Consider the following 19,850-nt stretch of genomic DNA (forward strand, 5'->3'; position numbering starts at 1 on the left):
ATATAAATGGTCACGTGAAGTAAATGAAGCAGAAAAGAACTGGAACTACTAGGAAGTTCTTTTCAGTTTCCTACCTAACCATAGTTGAATGAAACTTCCACCAATCTCTTCCTCTTTCTTCCTTGCTCTCAAGGATGCTGTACAGAGTTTATCCCCAAGAATTACGGAATATTGTCCAAGTACAATTTGTTTTTAATATAATTTTATAGGTCAAGTCAACCATTTTATAAATATATTTTTTAAGTAATTAAATCAGATAGATTTATTCCGACTTATTATAAGAAGAATGCAAGATATAAATGCTTCTTGCAAGAACAATTACTGGCATTACAATCAAAGTACAAAGTTTGATATTTATATGTTGGCCAAATGACTATTTTCCACTCAAGATTTGATGTAAAACAAACTTTTTTTTTTATCTGTTAATTATAAAAAATTTAAATATTCATATGTTTATAAAATTTTATTATTATTATCAGAAATAAAATTATTATTTAATAAAATATTTTAAAAAACCAAAAATTTATCACATTTCTCTCCTTAAGTTAAAAAATTTAATATTTTTTTTCATCCAAAGTTTAAAAAATTAACATTTTCCCTTATAATTTTTGTTTTCCTTCTTTGGCAACAACTCCGCCAGCTAACAATGCCACTGCATGATAATGAGATGAAGTATCGTCCTTAAGAGTGCGACAAAGTGTCAATGCTCGATAGCCCAAAGAATCGAAGCTTCGTCCCTTTGGAGCATGAAGAAGTTTTGTTGCTTAGGAGTGCGATAAAGCGCCGTCGCTCGAGAGTGTGACGAAGATTTATCTTCTGACTGAGATGCCAATCTTGAGTGTCTCTCAATCTTCGTTTGGCATCTCTAGATCTTCATAATCCTTGCGCTTTGTGGGTTGTCATTGTCGTGCTTAAGTTCATTTGGAATCATGGGTTTTCAGCTAGAGAAGAGAATACGTGGGAAGCTTGGCAATTTGCTGGTGGAGTTGTCACTGGATAGGGAACCGAAACTCTGAAAAAAAATGTTGATTTTTTAAACTTTGAATAAAAAATTTGTTAGAGTTTTAAATTTAAAAAGAGAGAATGTGATAAATTTTTTATTTTTTAAATATTTTATTAAATAATAATTTTATTTTTTATAATAATAATAAAATTTAATATAGATAAAAAAATATTTAAATTTTTAATAATGAATGGAGGAGGAATTAGATTTTGCATCACAGCTTTGATGGGAAACAGTTATTTGGCCTTATATGTCACCCACAAATTTGAATTTTTTCCAGATCAAAATTCACTTAAAATACAGGCGATGTTAATGGTCTTCTGACAGTGTTGACCGAATTCTTTACACCGACATTTGTAACAGACGCGGTCTCTCCATCACGTGACTCACGCATTCAAGAGAGATTTCATTCTCCTTGACTGTCACTTATTTCGTATAACAGACAAACGGGCAACTATCAAAATGCAGGACCCGAAAGAAAGTATCCAATGCTTTTAAAGCTGTGATACATTTTCCCCGCTGGCATGTGGAAGCAATATCTATCCATTCCGTAGGTCCTAATCTGTAAATAAATCGGAGGATCAACCAGGTTTAAGGGAATAAAAAAACGCGGCGCGTCGATAGGCGGTAACAATTATTGCTTTATTATCGTCTTAATTCTCCAATTTAAAAATAATTAGTCACTAATTAAAAATTCAAAATAGTAACGTCCTAGAAAAAACCAAGGGAGAAAAGCACAAGTCAGGCCATTCAGGATCCTCCTATAAAAGTGCAATTTTTGGCCTTTTGACTCTTCTTCTCTGCAACTGAAGCTCTTCTTCCGCTTGTCTTTCCCTCTCCACACTCTCTTCTTTACTCCATCTTGGAGAATGAATCAAGCCATTTCACCTCGTACCAAATACTCAGAACACCGCACCATAACCACTAGGCTCGTGAAGCCATCCGGATTTCAAACAAAAGTTGTTCGCATTTTGGTGACTGATGGCGACGCCACTGACTCATCAAGCGATGAAGATGAAGATTTAGGTTGCTCTTCGCCTATTCGAGTGAAAAAGCACATTAACGAGATTAGAATCGAACAACTCAAACAAAAAGCGAGTGGTAGATCTAACGGCAACAGATACAGAGGCGTGAGACAAAGGCCATGGGGAAGATGGGCGGCGGAGATCAGAGACCCGTCTCGGAAAACAAGACTGTGGCTAGGGACTTTTGATACAGCAGAAGAAGCTGCTATTGTTTATGACAAAGCTGCTATTATTTTTAAAGGGTCTGATGCTCAAACGAATTTCATGAAGCCCCCCGAGAGAAATACTTGTACGACGCCGTTAGAAATTAATGTTGTTACGGTTTCTGGCTATGATTCAGTTAAAGAATCTCATACAATGAATTCACCAACTTCTGTTTTGATATTCCAGTCAAATGAAAATGAAGAAGCTGAACAAAGGACACAATGTCAACTTGAAACTAAGTGGACACAAGTTCAAGATCGTTTCTTCTTAGATGATGGGTTCTGGGATTCTGAAACACCACCTCGGATATTTTTCGATGAGATGAGTGTACCAATTTTAACAGAAAATTTGGATGACATCTCAGTAAGTTTAGATGGTGATTTCGGGTCATGCATATGGGACGTTGACAATTACTTTCAGGAACATACTTTGCCATTGCATTGACACTCATTAATGGAGATTTTTGTTTTTTTTTCCAAGCTCGTGTTCATCTTCATGTTTTGGTAAATTCCGAGTGGAATGTTGGGTACATAAACCAATTTCTTTCGTCTGTTTCTCTCCTCCTCCATGAGTGTAAAGCTGCATGTATTTCACTAAGCTTATGTGTATAAATTCTTAGCTTTATTTCAGTGTGAAACTATGAAAACTCGTAGCTTTAAGATAATTCTATGGCCGTTACTATTTTTCTTCAATAATGTCTGCTAAATACATGAAATGATGCGTTTATTCAAGTGGCCCTCCATAATAATTACAATTAACATGTGTTTTACGTGTAAAATATACTTTTTTAAACATAACATAATGCAATAAATATAGCATAGAGTATTCGTCGGAGAATAACTTTTGACTATCAGAAGTAAAAGAATTTAATGATTCTGCATGAATCATGATAACTACCAATGAATATGACCCAATAGTCAGATAGATTTTAAGTTTTAATGCTCAATATATTATACTGGTAAGATGAATATGGATGTACAATACAAATGGTCTCCGGCCGAACCACTAGGGTAGAAAAAATGAATGGGGTTTAGGGTTTAGGAGGCCATAACAGTTTCCATGGGATCAATAAATTTATATAAACCCAGTTTTAAATATCTAATTAAATATTTCGAAAATGTATCATAATGTATGACATGATTTTAAAATAAAACTAAAGCAATACATAATTTGAATCTCTAATTGGATACCTAAAACTGGGTGGGATTGCTTTCCTGATATGGTGAGAAGGAGTAGTCTTAAAAGGCTGCTAGCACAAGCAGGAAAAGTATATATAAGCCATGTTCAACAGTTGGCTATAAACTCTTTCTTTCTGTATTTTTGTAACTCAACCCTTCCTTATATATATATGTAAGGGGTGTATGGCCATGTTGTTTTGTTTAGCTTTCCTTGTGTCAATTTATATGATGTCACTTGACGGAGCCACAAGGACAATTGTGATCTGTCTTCCACAGCTACATGATTTTGAATCCTTAAAACGAAATGTCCTCCAGTACGTTGTAGTGGAACTTTGAAAGTCTTGGAGAAATTCAACATATCTTGGTAAGAGGAGAAGAGTAGGCTTAGCTAGGACAGCCATCCATTGGCTTTTCTATAATCCAAGGCATACCGGGGTGCTTCAATCTCCGGCCATGATATGTTTCTTTTTCTGAAGACACGGTCAAAATTTTACAAAAAGTTTGGTCTTAAATTAGCAGTGGATGCAGGCTTTTATATACTTTGGGTGGGAAAAAGTCCATTGGCCCAATATAAATATAAAATTTGTTAAATTTGAAACAAGATTTTCATATGATACCCACTTGCAACCCTTTTGAAAGAGCTTCTTCTGTCCACTTTTTATAACAATTTAATGCGATGGATATATATTTAACAATGGCAAAGCCTGAAACTCATCTCTTTCTGCTATGTATGGTCCCATGCAAAGGCCATTCTACAGCTGACATTGGGATTTGGTCTGGTCTTGCCTGGCCTTCCACGTAAATAAAACCTTCTGCAAAATGAAAACAAACTATCATGTTTGGGAGCTTCGGGTAATTTGCAGTAACCTTAGCCTACAATTTGTCTGCTTGAGCTGCAGCCTCTCTGACCCTGTCATGGCCCGTATTAATTATAATTAACGCGCACGTCAAGTTGAAGTTGAATGAATAGTTAAAGTCAAAAATCTCAGAAATTGTCACATCATCAGCTCTTCTAATATGATATTCTACAGACTACAGCCGACAACATGCCGTGCATGTTTGTTTGGCTAACGCCTTTGTTCTGCCGTGCACCCGGGAAAGATAACGCGGTATTTATTCCAAAATAAGCACAGGATTAAAAGTCTGGCTAATATCTTTGTGACCCTTATAATGATGAAGGTGCCCACATAAATATAATTGGTATTACATATAACTTGAGTCTGAATCTTGTTGGCCTGTAACAAATCTGAATGGCAATCATGAGAAAGTGAGCTCCAGTTTAGGCTAATGTGAACAAAAAAATTGTACCAGTTCATCAGAGTGATTTTACTTTATATTTAATAAATCCAAAGAGATGAGACCTTGAGCAGAGCAATCTCTTGTGGGGTACATAATTCATGTAATTCTTTACTTTATTTTTTTAATATATAGTTTGATGATGGGGTGAGGGAAATGAATGAAGTTTTGTTTCTGAAATCTGAACCATTGGGTCCTGTGTTATCCACCCCTTTGTGCTGGGGACCAATATTCTACTCCTGCTTTGTTTGTGAATACATTGAGATCCTTTTGAGGTGGAGTTTATATCTCAAAAACGAATTTTTAAGTTTATTTCTCAAGGTTCATAATAGCTTTTGGGTGGAAATTAATGCTCATCAATTGAGTTACTTAATTCTCCTGTAAGACCCTTTAAGAAGTCTAAGCGTGAAGCAAAGAGGCATGAATTAAAATCTAAGCAACAACTTAAGCTTATCTGAATTGGTCATTACACAATGTGAACTTTTTGAGAATGTAGAATTCTCCACTTATCATGACTGTTTCTAGGTCTTATACCGATTCAAAGAACTAAATCACTGTGCGTACATTCATTAAGAAACAAGTGAAGCGATGCGATTGATTAGATTAGCAATTGGAGTCTGTGGTCAATATGAGAACTCCTGGACCCAAAAGAGAAAAAAAAGAAACCGTGCACATCAATCAGTCGGCCTGGCCCGGCTTTTCATGTTTAAGATTTGAATGGCTCTTCTAGATTTGGTCCAATCATCAGTTGTTAACCACGCAGGGCATGGTTTCTAATGGGATTGTTTTTATGATGCAATCACATGGGACCAACATTCTGGAAAGATGTGTATGATAATGTTGCTGACACATAATGGGCCATGGTGGCATTCTGAGTTAGAATTGTATGTATGCTATAATTATACCAGTCACACATACATGATACATATAGAGATGATGACACAGCATGTGAAAATCCTGATGGTTTGGACCATGAGGCATCATGACATGCATGTATTAATCAATGGGATGACAGTGAGCCACTGTGGTGTATCAACAGCTACGCTTCTAGTTCCAAACAAAATTTCTCTATAAAGCAAATCCACATAAAAAGGGAAGAGCAAGAAAAAGATGCAAAAATTATTTCTATACACGCCAGATTCTGACCATAAAAGAATTAAGAGGCCTACTTTCATTCCGCATTGACTGAATCTTTCCACCAACACGAAAAAAAGAAAAGCTGGAGAAATCTGGAAAAGTACAGTAATGTTAAACACTAAAGAAAAATACGAGAATATAAACTAAATTATATTATAAGTGGGTTTTGATTGATGGACTGTATTTTCAATGACAGAGGTAGACAAGAAGAGCATTAAGACTGTCATTGAGATAGCACAGGCTTTACATGAGAGTCTCAGATCAGTTTCAGCTGGGTTTGTTCAGAACATGGTCGATACTGTGATTTTGCAGAGAACCCATTTGAGGAGAGGAAGAGATTGATTGATTGATACAAGAGATTCATTGACGGATGTTGAAAATATACTTATTCTTTGAGGTTTATGATGGAGTTAAAGGATATTATAACATTTTCTAATGGGTTGTCTTAGACAAGGTTGCAAGCACGTGCTGCTGGAGTTCCTTACCAGAACTTGTGTTTTACTGCGTGTTTTGAAAGTAATCTGACATCTGAACTATTCTTTTTTTCTTTTTTTTTTTCTTAGAATTACATAATTCTGTGAATTGTTATGAGGGAAAAAATAGGCTTGAGATAAATAATGTAGAATATTCATGAAATATGGATACATTCTTCAGTATCTGTACAAGTATTAATATAGAACTCATAACACTTGGACCTCATTTTCATCTACTGCTGTGATGGTCAAAAGCTGTACTGTTAGATTCTATTATAGGCTTCACAAGCGGTAATTATGTGCAGGAAAGATTTGCTAGGCTATGAAGAGGCACCAATGCAAGCTTAGCATTGGCTGTGCCAACACTAACTTTCTTGCTTTATATCTTCTCTTCTATCTTAAATTCCTTCTTCTTGTGTTCGATCCCCATGCATCAATTTGATGCAAGAATCTTTTTGGATCATTTATACTTAATGTTTTCATTTTGTGGAAGAATTTCTGCTTATGGCTGCTGTTCTTTTATATTGGTCAGGTGGGGATTTATCTCCCTTCTTGTTATGACATTTTCTGCAATTTGATGGAAGAATTCACAACACGCAATGCTCTTCTTGCCTAGCGTTCCTTTTGAGGTTTGTAGTTTTCAATTACCATTATTTTTAGTCCATATAAATAATGATTGATATATTCAGATATATCGTAATCTACATTAATTACTAGCATATAATTTCTTGTAATAACTTCTCATTATTATTATAAATTTGTTAAAAATGAAAAAAGAAAAAGAAAAACTCCTGGGATTTAGTTTTACTATTATTGCTAGAGGTCAGAATGTTCCAAGCTCACCATTAATCAGTTTTCTAAAGAGGTGAATTTCTACACAAAGTTCACTTGGAAAGTTTTACCCGTATGCCAGCCACAACCATAATTTGCCAAAATCTCCCAAAACCGAAAAAAAAAAAGTATTATAAGAAACTATAAAATAAGGGAAAGACTAAATCAATGTATTATATACGCCATCTAGGGATGGCAATGGGAAAAAGTGGGGAGCGGATTTTAATCCCTGTAGGGGATATCAGTCTTTGACCTTGGCTCGTCCCCATTACAAAAATGACAAAAATTATACATTTCTTTCTTGTAAAGAAAATTTTCTTTCCTATACTCTCCCGTCTTTATAGGATAAAATTCTCTCTGTATTAGTGAAAAAAAATTTCTCTTCATACCTTTAAAACAGAATATAAATATATTAAATAATGAAATTGAAATCAATTCACTATTTCAAATATTACAAATATCATATATTACTATTTTAATATATACAATAGAAACCCAAATAAATTTAAAAAACGAATATGCAGTTGGAGTCTTAATTATATCAATATAATATATAAAAAAATAAGGTAAATGGTAAATAATTCATATACCTATTTTATAAGATCTCAAAAATAAAAATTTATTTGAACTTAATAATCTATTAACCATAGGAAATAAATAAAAAAGGAGAACATGATTTTTAAAATTGATTATCAGGAAGGTTTTGTTTTAATTAATTAATTTTTGTTTTAAAGAAGAAATTAAGTTTATCAGAAATTTTTGTTTAAAGAAGGAAAAGAAGAACCTTCACAATTACAACCTTCTAAAGCCGTATAAAATTATTTCAATTTGAGTTTTTCAGAGAGGGCTTTCTGTGCAGCTGGTGCCGCCATTGTCTCTGCCATTATAGCTTAGCTTACCTTCTCGATGCTACTAAGTTTTGCAATTCTTATGTAGTTGAGAATTGTCTCCCTGCAGCTGATGCAGCATTTTATAGAATAAATTATGAAATTGGTTGAGAATTTTCTAATTTGTGGTTAAGGAACTGCTGCTTTTATTTTGTGATTATTATTTGAGTTTGTATTTACTTCTTCAGAATTTAGCTTCTGTTTGACAAGATTTTGTTAAATTGTCGGATAGAACCACTCTGTAGATCCTGGGGCTGCTAGGGTCTTCTGGGCATTGCACGATCAAGTCAATTAAGTTCAATTATGGCCTTTTAGAAATCTTGGCTGACGTAAATTACCTATCTTAAGGACTGGTCTTATAGGCCTGGATATGATTCATGCCAGCGTTGTTTCGAAAGCCCATTCAATTTGATTCAACTTAATTCAAATTTATGTGATTCAAATTTTAACCAAACTAGAGTCGAAAGATTTGATTTGTTTTTTAATTCAAACCAAACTTTAGCCAATGAGTGTTCAACTCAGTCCAATTTAAATTCGACTCAAATTTGAGACTTGAATTTATGACTTGAGTTAGTTTGAATCAGCTCAAATTCAATAGTTTTAATTTACAGTTTAAATTCGTGGTTTGAATACAAAATTTTAAATATTATTTAAATAAAATAATTCTTTTGAAATATAAGATATGTTAATTTAATCAAATATAATATTAATTCATACCAATCATAATAATAAATTATATGGGCATTCTATTTTTGCATTAATCTTTATTTTTTAATAAAAGATTAAATTTAATTGCAAGACCATGAGCATCAGTAGTATAAAAAACATGGTTGAGATAATACGTTTCCAGTACGGTAGGGAATACATATAGAATCATGGTAATAAATTAATTTGTTGACCTTGATCGTATGTCTTTTGAAAATACATATAGAATCTTAGTAGTTTAGTTATTCTGTTGTCGGCAGAAGGATCCTGCTTGGCAAGCATTAATGGAAATCTGGAGGTACGTCATATTTTGATTCTTTCAAGGTTATTCAGGGGCTGTTTTCCAGATTATTCGGCCCGTTTACAGGAGTCTGTTGGAATAGTAGTTTCTTTTCAATGAAGTTGTTGAGGATGCCTTAAATAGCCTTCAAAGTGTAAAATGCCAGGACTGGACCTAGCAGACTTCAATGCTCACAGACAGAAAGCTTCTTTGTTGAAGAAAAGAACACATTTTCCTTTGCACAGTTAACTTCATTAAGTTCCGGGACATCATCATGTCATAAGATCCCGGATTGGATTTTCTTGTATACTATGCTCTTACATGTCATGAATAATTTTCCTTCTCGAATTCCAATTTTCCTTTTTTGAATTAATACTAAATGGCAATTATATATGCACATTGTGGCACTGGTTCTATGATCAAAATCTAAATAATAAATCAATGATTCCAATAAATATACGAATAGATATCGTTGGAACAGAAAAATTGCCAAAGCAGTACTGGAATTGCAAAAGAAAAGAACCCAAACCACCAAAACCAATAGCTTCCAAAAGAAAATACACAACCAACGCCAATCACCAAAAAAAAAAAAAAAATCTAAATTACCCTAATTGTCCACCATTGATCGTCCATGTATCCTCCTAGGAGAAACTGTAGGAAGATGCGCCTAATGGTGAATCAGGTAAGTAAGAATCAGAGCCACCAGCATCAGCACGTACGCAATTCCTTGGTCGATAGAAGTTCCTGTACAACCAAAGTAATCCTTAAAAACTAGAGGATAATTTAGTTTACGCTTAAGGTTTTTCAATCTTTATATGCGAAATGACAGCTGAAAAATTACTAAAAACGACATTGAATCAGCATTATGATGCAGAATCATGTGTATGCAGTAGCGATAACAGAAGGAAAAAACAACTCCAGATCTGTGGAAAGAAGAAAAGCCGAAAGTAGAAACAATAAAATTAAATAATTAGGACAGATCTAAGGAGATATTAGAGCGTACCGTCGCTGGTAGGGCTAGGTGCAGGAGGGATGGATTGAGCGTCGACGGATGGCGAGATTACGGCGAAAACAATGGCCAACACAGCCAAGAAGCAGAAAAAGGCCCTTGCCATAATAACTTCCATTGCTTTTGCTTTTTGCTCTCTCTCTTTCAATCTAACGGTTGTTTCTCAGTGCGTGACTGAGAACGATGAATAACAGCAGATAGATACAGAGAGAGATTTCCAGGTGAGGAAGAACGAGTTCTTTGGAATTTATAAGAAGGATTTATTGATCGATGAGAGAAATAACCGGCTGTCCACTGAGGGCATTATGGGAATAAAATTGATTACAAGGCCATGTGACGCTACTAAATTTGTCTGTGTACTGATTGTCAGCTAAATTGGTCCAACCAAATTCATCTTCCTACCCCACCACCACCACCTGCCCTTCGTTGTAGCCGATTTAACGGCTAATTTTCTAAAATCTCTATTGGTGGTTTGGCTATGACTGCATTCAAATTCAAATTTCCTTTCAATTGGACGTTTTATATTAACGTTCAAATTCAGATTTCAAATTACGATGGAAGGAGAATCAATTTATAATTTAAAATTCGAAAGAATTTAAGATATGAGGGACGTTTGTCAATGTCAATGTCAAAACATTTGAAATTTCCCTGGCATCATCATTTATCTTCAGTAAGAATCTCGTCGCCCTATGTGACGACGACCTATTCAAAGAAAATAAAAGGAAGCAAACCTATCCAAGTCCACACAAGAAACGTGGCTTAAGGAGCAGAATCTCTCATTAGTTGGCATTTCTTCTATTTTAGGAAATTAGGAACTGCCTGCGTTATAAATTATTAATTCAACTTGCATACCTGTAGATATGGATTTGAATCGAGCTAAAATCAAGTTTAAACCAATCCAAATTCAACTTGATTTAAAATAGTCAAAACCCATCTCAAACCAACTTGAACTTGACTTGGAGAATGCCAAGCTTGAGCTCAAATTATACTATAACAAACTAAAAATTAATCAAAATGAAATTATTTTGATAAATATTAATTAACATGTCATTGTTTTAAACAATCCAAATTAAACTTTTTTAGTATTATAAGTTTTACGAATTGAATACCCCTAAACTCAAACTCGTGTTTGACAATACAAAATACTTTAACTCAGAGCTAAAACTCACCAAACTAAAATTCAAGCTCAAGCCAACTTACTCAAAATCCATCCCTGATCGCCTGTACACCAGCTTCTTTCTTTGAACAAAAGCGAAAAGAATGTTCCAGTGGCATAAGTAATTAGTCCAATGATAATAAAGTTGGATTGGTGGGGACATTCAAATCAAAGCCTAAGAAATGTTACTCTGTTCCAAAAACATACCCGACACCATTTTCGGCAATCTGTTGGCCCAGTTCCTTATAGCATACAAGACAGATAATCAATAACAAGTCAATCAATCAGCCACATGTTATGTTGTTTTTTGTATGTGGAAGACATCATCGAACGGGCCAGAGGTCAAGAATTGAAAAAAAAAAGAAAAAGCACAAAACTCCTTCATTTATGATCATAAATGTTCAGAAAATAAAAAATTTGGATACACCACAATTCAAGGCATCACATAACATCAATGGGGATTTTATTAATACACAAATTAATAGCCATTATTAATATATTTATGGATAAATAATATGATTTAATATTAGAAAAAAAAAAAAAACCTTAGTAGACTTGAAGTTGGGCCATAGTCAAGGCAATCATGGGCGAGGCAATATAACATAAGAAACAATGTACCATATGGGGCGGTCATTTGATATTTTCTCTCGACAAATTTCAACAGAAAACCTCACACCGCAAAGATAGTTTGGAAAAATAATGATGAACAAACAGAAAACCAAAACACCTGCCTCATACCTCAGAGGCCTATGCCAGAAACCTGAAATTCTAACTGCAGTTCTGTGCCTGGCTTCCGGGCACTTAAATGGACATTGGTAAGGGCTAAGAACCCTAATAGATACAGTAAGACTGTACTTATAGTTGTAAAAATCAAAATCAAGAACATTAGAAACATACACCCAATACCTCAGTCGCATTCCAAATCATTCAATGTTAAAACCGGAATAACTCAAAAACAATTGCACCCAACATTCAATTACAGTCCTTCACATGCTTTCCAAACCAGCCTACATCCTGTAGAGGAAATCATAAGGTAGTCAACTCTCTGACTGCAAAGTAAAACGAAGCTTCCACAAATAAATCAAATGACAAAACTACAGTGTGAACCACAGAGGAAAAAGCTTGGTAATAGCCTAACAGATATGAAACCAAAAGTCGTTTCCAGCAAACAAAAAATTAATGTTATACTTTGATTGGTTCTGGAATATTACATCAAGGAGAGAATTCACAAGCACGGGCAGTTTAAGAGCTTCAAATAAATCAAAGGGAAGGGCTACAAAGGGACTCTAGTGGTGTTGATGTACCCAAATAGGTAAATTTAGAAGCACTAAAAGATGCAGGGGTATAGCTTTCTACTTATATACTTGAAGGCAAAAAACTGAATCCCATATAATAATATTGCCATTAATAGAAAATTTTGGATTGCCAGATATTGATCAACTTACTAGTTATCTGACCATCATATTGCAATCCATAAAAGAGAACATTGTAACTAGATCGTTAAGAGGATTGTAGAAACTGAAATTCAGAGTATATTTTTATTCATATCTTTACTATTACAGAGATACGTTTATATATACACATTAGGTATTCTAGACTAGAAAACAGAATATTTGATTCCTATAATTGAGATCCTAAAATCAGCGTCTACCATACTTAATTTCTATAATTAAGCTCTATATCCACTAATGCACATATTTACAGATTCTGTAACAAGGATAACTTTTGATTCTTTTTTGGTTTTTCAGCCCACCATTCACTGGACAGCTTGACTCTGAATATAGTTCTTGATTCCAGAAGAAATTCACTGCTCAAGCATCTAAACAATTCCCCCAACTAAGACCCTTGGAATGCAACTATATCTTCAAAGACTGTTTAGATCAACTATTTACAAACACAACAAATCAATCTAGATGATCCTACAAGTTCAAATCAAAGAATTACTTTTACTCCAATAAAGAAATAATGATAAACCCACAGAACTTTCATTGAAAATGCAGTTGTACCTTCCTTGGTTTGTTCACACTGCTAATTTAGGATCAACAGTTCCGGTAGCATTGCCTTCTCCTGTTAGAACGTGGTCAGGATCCTGTACAGATCATTGAGTCATCAGCAAGGTTCAAAATGAAGCAAAGAAGTAAAATATCAAGCGACACTACACTTGCCTCCATTCCCCATTTGATGTAATCTGGCGACTCACAAGCCTTATATTCGTCAACTAAGCTCTCAATTATATCTCTTGATTCATCAAATTCCGAAAGATCATTGTCCTGTCCATGTTCTCTACTTCATCAGAATGATATGCAAATATATTCAAGCAATTTATGTATGATAAATCTACAGTAAAAAAGGTGTTATGGAGAATAGTAAAACATAATTTCTCAAATCATAAAAGATGTATTCTCATAATTTATTAAATTCTGATCAGAAAGGGTAACTGAAGTTGGAACAGCAATCTTAGTGATGCTTGCAGAATCCACAAATTACCAAATAAAATAGTACAACAATAACAGTCACAAGGAAGACAACTTACAGCAAACATCGGAAACTTCCGATAGTTGTCAAGAAAGGCTTGCTTTTTTCTCAACTTCTCATATTGACTCAAACATTTACTGAAGAGATGCCTGATACTAGTATGGCTTGCTAGCATGAGACCACTAACCTAAGAAATGCAACATATAAATTTCCAATAAGAAAAATTTGATATCCTTGGTGTAATACCAATAAATAAAATATATAACCATTAGTGATAAGATAAGAAGTCCTACCCGATGCGCAGTTTGAACATATGGAGACTTCCGTGAGAGAGCAACCTAGAAAAGATACCCAAATAAGAAAGGATAAATAAAACCCAGTATTGGGAAACAAAGAAAAGACTGAGAGGTCGTTTGGTTCCCACTTAATAAAAATTACTTTGGTAATTTATTTTTTATTACTCACATTACCTTATTTAATTTATCAGTAATATAATATTACAGTAATCTTCTATTACTAATGATGATGTGACAAAAAATGTAAGTGTTAATATGATTATCACATTTACTTCAGATATTAAAAGATTACCAAAGTAATCTTGATTTTATTATAATTATATTTTTAATTATTAATTTTTTAGAACAAAAATAACTTATTTTCAATTAATATAACAAATAATATAAAAAATATTTTAGAATAATTATACCTAAGGGCATTTAAATAAAATACTTTACTAATATTCTTTTATTATCTATAACCAAACACAATAATTATTTATAACTACCAAATTTGATCAAACATAGTAATCATTTATATCCAGTAATCTTCCAAGTAATCTATCTCTAAGGTAATTCTTCAATTTTGATAATAAAACATTACCCAAACCAAACGCCCCCTAAGTACAAGAACAAATTGCTATGTCAATGGGAAAAACCTGAATACTTGCAGGGCCCCACTCGATAAAATTAACAAGCTTTCTTTCACGAATCCTCTGCAAACTTTCATGTACCTGGAAAAAAGAGTAGGCAACGCCATCCGATCAAAAGTGATCTGATGGTTAACATAAATTTCCATAAACATAGCTAAACTGAATTCCAGTAATCTAAATGCATTGTGACAAGTAAGCAGTGAATGCAAGTTTCATTGAAGTGCATCAATACCAATATAAATAATTTGCTTTACAATAAGTCACAACACTGATGTAGTTGGCTTCGTAAACAACCACAAACAATATTTTATTTTAGGTGCATGACATACAAGAGAGATATAACCAAAACCTCCAAAGAGTACACATTTTATTTTAAAACCCTAAACTGCCATAAAGCTCAATTTCTACAAAAGTTAGTACGATTTCATGAAATTTGCATAGATATTTTACCTGAGTAGGATCAACCTCTCCTTGAATGATATTCAATATTGAAATGTACTTTGCCTGGCTGGCTTCTTTTGTTCGAGCATAAGAAGAAACCATAATATTTTTTGTCTGGAAAGAGAAGAGTCAGACAAATGCCTAACTGTACTTCATTGAATTAACAGCAAGCAAAGCTTCTCACCTGCAGAAGTCTTCTCATAACATCTAGAACAGTAGTTTTACGGATCACATTAGCCTGCCAAGAAGAGATACACTCACATAAGAATTGCAGCAGAAGCTCCTCCCATTATAAGAGTGCAAATTGCCTAAAATAATTTCTTAAAGAATATGAGACACCAAAAATGAAGCATATGATATGAATCAAACCTATAATTACATTAGAGGAATTCTTAATATATTCCAACTAGATCTCACTGGATAATTGACTGCTGGGATTCAGAATGAAAGTTCATAAAATAAAAATACAAACATGCATAGGACATGTTTTCTGCTCCTAATTTGTAAACTCATACAATGTTAACTTCAAATTGCATAAAAAAACCAGTCAGAGACACTAGTCAAGTTCTGAATGCAAAAATAAGTGCTTACTGAAACTTTTTCTATACTCCGCATAACACTAATATAAGATTTTGAATATAGTATTCAGTAGAGAAGACACAGAGCTGAACAACGGCAAGTTTGAAAGTTACCTGGCGCTCCACAGTGAGTGGTGTGTAACCTGTCATAAGAAAATGGCATCTTGGTGTTGGAATTAAAGAGGCAAGAAGGCCAACCAAATCATTGTTCATGTATCCTGGATAGCGCAAAGTGGTTGTACTTGCAGACATTACAGTAGAAACTAAAGAATTAGTTTGAGCAAATGTGGGGTTTTGTAGATGTAGGCGGTCCACAGCAATTCTATTCAGTGCAGTGTTGTCAAGAACAACGACACAATCAGCATTTAGGGTTAGTCGCTTCAATGTCAAAAGTGAGTTATAGGGCTGGACCACCACATCACTTGTCTCCATCTGATTGGGAAACACACTGTATGTCTGAACCAGTTTTTTGCTATAGCGATCATTTAGTGTCTCCAACAGATATGAACCCATACCTTCAACATATAATAATAGATACTCAAGAAGTACACATGAAAAGAGTGCAAATGTCATCATGTAGAAACAGCAATTCCCATGCAGTCCATTGTTCAATCCATTTTAACCTTTATGTGCTTACTGACAACATGTTAGTTCATCTATTGGCTTAAAAAATATTCTCAGAAATTGAGTGGTTAAGAAATGCACACGAAGATAACAGAAATTTATAATTTTAATATACAGGAGAATGCGATGAGAAGTAAAGAAACCTGAGCCTGTTCCTCCAGCAATTGAATGACATAGAACAAATCCCTCAAGACTATCACTTCCATCAGCTTCTCTATCAATCATGTCCATAATATCCTCTTCAACACCTTTCCCCTGGCCAGAAAGTTTTTAACCCAAACAGATTAAGTACTGCCTTAAACTTCGAGAGATTTCAGATAAAGTATTACTCACTTTCTACAATTGGCAGAAAAGATAAAATCTTAATGTGCTATCCAGGAACAAATTATGTACTCCCCACTTAATTATGGAAATGATTTGTCTGATTGGATGAAGCATCGAGTGTAATTTACCCAAATCATCACAATCTAAAATGTCAGCTTCGTAATACTTCTTTAAAGTAGGTCACTATGTTAGAATGAAATGGGGTACAAAAATGAATTATAGATGGTCAGCTTGAAGCCACTAGTTTATCCACTTATAACTGTTTAATACAAGATATTTATGGCTGTGAACATGCACACAGCGTGACAATTGTACCTGACAACTTCCGATAATTATCAATAAGTGATAGCAAATCTACCCACGAAGTAAGCTAAGATAACTTCCATGAAAATTTTAAAAACTTCCCTTATCGAAGCACATACAAAAGAGTTATATGCCCCGATTTATGTTAATGTAAAACCAGAAAAAAAGGTTTTGAAATAATTTACAACTGGAATCAGATTAATTTTGAGTAAACAATGTTAAAGTAGAAGTCTAAATAAAGAGTAATGGAAGATGCAACACAATGTCAAAAATAAAACTTGAGTTAATAAGGTATGGGAATTTTGAGTAGTAAACCTGATGATATCCACTGGCCCAATTATTTCCAGCACCCCCACCATGATCAGAAACAAATATGTTCTCATGATTGTATAGATTTCTATATTCACTGTTTTGAATTCCATTTATCACTCTGGGTTCCAAATCTATTAGTAAGGCTCGAGGTATGTAATGTTGATCATCAGCTTGATAGAAAAAGACATCTTTCCTGTCACCTCCCTGGAGCACCCATAATGATCAAATAATTATAAGAGCCTGTATTCATCAAAATTAAAGTACAAGCAGTAAATACTGACAATGTATTAGCTATAGTTGACCACTATAACTCCAATGGTAGTATTCAAGAAAACCCAACACTCAACTTTGTCAAGAACATAACATCAGAATGAATTACATATTGATCCCAAAAACTAGGAGTTGAGTACCACTCGTATTCCTTTCATATGTTATCCTATTCTATGAATTTCAAAATCCTTTCCTAACCACTAAGACATGCTTCGAACTCACCCAAAAAAAAAAAAAAAAAAAAGAATCAAAGTAGTCATTCATAACAGAAACCTAAAACATTACCCTTAAGATAAACTTTTAGAAGGAAATTTATAACACGTTCATTAGGACAACTACAACAGTCTCAGTAGTCACTAAAATTCTAGTAAAACCCTAGCCAGAACAAGTATAATCACAGTTTCACATGGTATCACTAAACAAAGCAATTCACCAAAAGAAAATTTCGTCAGATGGTGACGCTACAATCAAACAAAACTTGCTGATATGAAAGGAAAAAACGAACAACAGATCATAAATCTTCAAAATCCTATAAAAATGTTGAAAGAAATGCAGAAATTGATTGAAAAGAAAGTGAAAGACCTGAGTAGCAAAGTCCTCAAGAATGCCTTCTTTGCTGATGCCGTGCTCGAGGCATAGTTGTTTCCAGAATTCCATCCCGATCTGGTTCCCGCATTGTCCCACTTGAAGAGTGATAATTTCTCTAGGCATTATGTTTCTTCTTCAAACGGATACTAGGGTTCGGGATAAATGTTGAAAAGAAATGAGTCCGCTGTGGCACAGAGGGTTTTTGAAAAGAAAATAAGAGACGGAAAAAGGAAAATAAGTGGAGTAGTGAATCCCGGAAATTATGGTGAAGATGAATAATCCTTTTTATACTGTGAGAGCTCACCATCAGCTTGTTTGTGCCTGCTGACTTTAACAGTAGCTTGCCGGTACATGCTAACATGCGCCCTCTGTTTCGCATTTTCATTTAGGCCAATGGACTATTTCCCACCCATTTACCCACGGGCCGTTAAACTGAGGGCGCATGTTTGGGAATTCATCGTAAATGGGTTTTTCAAAAGTTAACAGGAGAAATTTTAAGACTTCATCATAGTTTGGGTGGGATATAGTCCTTTGGCCTTTTCATTTTCTTTAACTCTGAGCTAACTGGGCCTTGGCGGGGCTTGCAATATATTGAAAAAATTTTGAGGCCGTTTTTGGCCCATTTTATAGGCCCAAGTGTTTTAAAGGTTAACGTTACTCCCTTTACTGCATCATCTAACCCCTAAATAATTCAATAAAACTATGTGTACCTATTTTGGGTATACAAATGTGTACATATTTATATATGTCATCATGTGATTGGATGATTTTAAATTAAGAATAAAACAATAACCAATCATATGATGACACATATGAGTGTGTATACATTTGTGTACCCAAAATAGGTACACATAGTATTGCTCTAAATAATTAATGTAATTTTTTGTAAGCCAAAACTTAGCTGCGATCTCAAAATCACATTTATGGGTTTTAAAAAATCTGAAGTCTTATCTTTTGATCAATTAGGATTAAATTTTTTTGTTAAAAGTAGCAATAAAATTGTTATTTTACTAATAATATTAAAAAAATATAAATTTATTATATTTTTTTCTCTTAAGTTTTAAAAACTAAATTTCACCCCTTAAAGTTTTTTAACTTTAAGAAGTTATATTTTTTCTTTCAAAACTTTAAAATTTTTTTCTTTCCCTCCGACCACTTTCTCCTACAATTTAAAAAGAACGATGACAAAGTCTCTTCGTCAACGAAGGGATTCCATATCTCTTCCTCGACAAAGAGATCTGGGTTTTAAATCTCTTCGTCGACAAAGAGATCTAAAATCTCTTCGCCCAAATCTCATCAAATCTCTTCATCTCCGACGAAGAGATCTGTTTCAGATTTGTTTATATACAACGACCAACGGTTTAGGGTGGAGAAGACAGGTCGTTGGAAATGGACATGGTAGCAGGAGAGGTGAAAAAAAATTTTAAGGAAAAATATGGCTTTTCAAAGTTAGAAAACTATAGGTAGAAGAGATGTTAGTTTTTAAAAGTTACGAGAAAAAAGATAATGAATTTTATATTTTTAAATATTATTAATAAAAATAACGATTTTACCCTTGTCTTTAACAAAGAATTTTAACGACAATTATGTTATCGGTGAGAGTTTGGATTTTTTAAATCTCATGAATATGATTTTAAAATTACACCTAAACTTGGGTGGGAATAGTCCTTTGGCCTTTTTTGTATTATAATCTCATGCAAACTCTTTTCATAGTTAGAAGTTGATACATTTAATGTAAAAATTGAGTGTGCACTGCAATTCCCCTTAAACTTGAGCCTTTCTTGTCATGTTAAGCTTCCTCTTGTCTAGAACATTTTGACAGA

The 19,850-nt window shown here is 33.9% G+C and overlaps 2 protein-coding genes across 4 annotated transcripts; one reads left to right on the forward strand and one right to left on the reverse strand.

The window, feature by feature from the left end:
• The first annotated feature begins 1,782 nt into the window (after positions 1-1,782).
• LOC123224329 (ethylene-responsive transcription factor CRF5-like) lies at positions 1,783-2,861 on the forward strand. Its single transcript, XM_044647963.1, has one exon. It carries the CDS (start codon positions 1,873-1,875, stop codon positions 2,674-2,676), a length of 804 nt encoding a protein of 267 aa, XP_044503898.1. The 5' UTR covers positions 1,783-1,872; the 3' UTR covers positions 2,677-2,861.
• Positions 2,862-9,446: 6,585 nt separating this feature from the next.
• Positions 9,447-18,360, reverse strand: LOC123223770 (tubulin gamma-1 chain-like). 3 transcript variants are annotated; one of them, XR_006503859.1, is made up of 13 exons: positions 18,022-18,358; positions 17,173-17,373; positions 16,374-16,485; positions 15,721-16,121; positions 15,213-15,266; positions 15,038-15,142; positions 14,594-14,668; positions 13,953-13,997; positions 13,718-13,846; positions 13,350-13,454; positions 13,191-13,273; positions 10,023-12,198; positions 9,447-9,763 (listed from the first exon to the last, which is right to left on the reverse strand). XR_006503859.1 is itself a non-coding variant. In XM_044647131.1 (12 exons), exons 1-11 carry the CDS (start codon positions 18,148-18,150, stop codon positions 13,205-13,207), a joined length of 1,425 nt encoding a protein of 474 aa, XP_044503066.1. In that variant the 5' UTR covers positions 18,151-18,360; the 3' UTR covers positions 12,694-13,068; positions 13,191-13,204. The 3 variants fall into 3 exon arrangements, 2 of the variants coding, with proteins under 2 accessions (XP_044503066.1, XP_044503065.1); XM_044647131.1 differs by lacking the exons at positions 9,447-9,763; positions 10,023-12,198 and adding an exon at positions 12,694-13,068 and having other exon boundaries at positions 18,022-18,360; XM_044647130.1 differs by lacking the exons at positions 9,447-9,763; positions 10,023-12,198 and adding an exon at positions 12,694-13,103 and having other exon boundaries at positions 18,022-18,360.
• Positions 18,361-19,850: the final 1,490 nt, after the last annotated feature.

This window comes from Mangifera indica, chromosome 8 (assembly GCF_011075055.1).
Source record: "Mangifera indica cultivar Alphonso chromosome 8, CATAS_Mindica_2.1, whole genome shotgun sequence".
Taxonomy (NCBI): Eukaryota; Viridiplantae; Streptophyta; class Magnoliopsida; order Sapindales; family Anacardiaceae; genus Mangifera; species Mangifera indica.

Coding starts and splice junctions, on each gene's coding strand:
- LOC123224329 (XM_044647963.1), top strand. CDS start 1,873: ATGAATCAAGCCATTTCACCTCGTACCAAATACTCAGAACACCGCACC.
- LOC123223770 (XM_044647131.1), bottom strand. CDS start 18,150: ATGCCTAGAGAAATTATCACTCTTCAAGTGGGACAATGCGGGAACCAG. Junction 15,267..15,720: donor CACTCACTGTGGAGCGCCAG/GTAACTTTCAAA, acceptor TCTTCTTGGCAG/GCTAATGTGATCCGTAAAAC. Junction 13,455..13,717: donor GGAAGTTTCCGATGTTTGCT/GTAAGTTGTCTT, acceptor GAACATGGACAG/GACAATGATCTTTCGGAATT.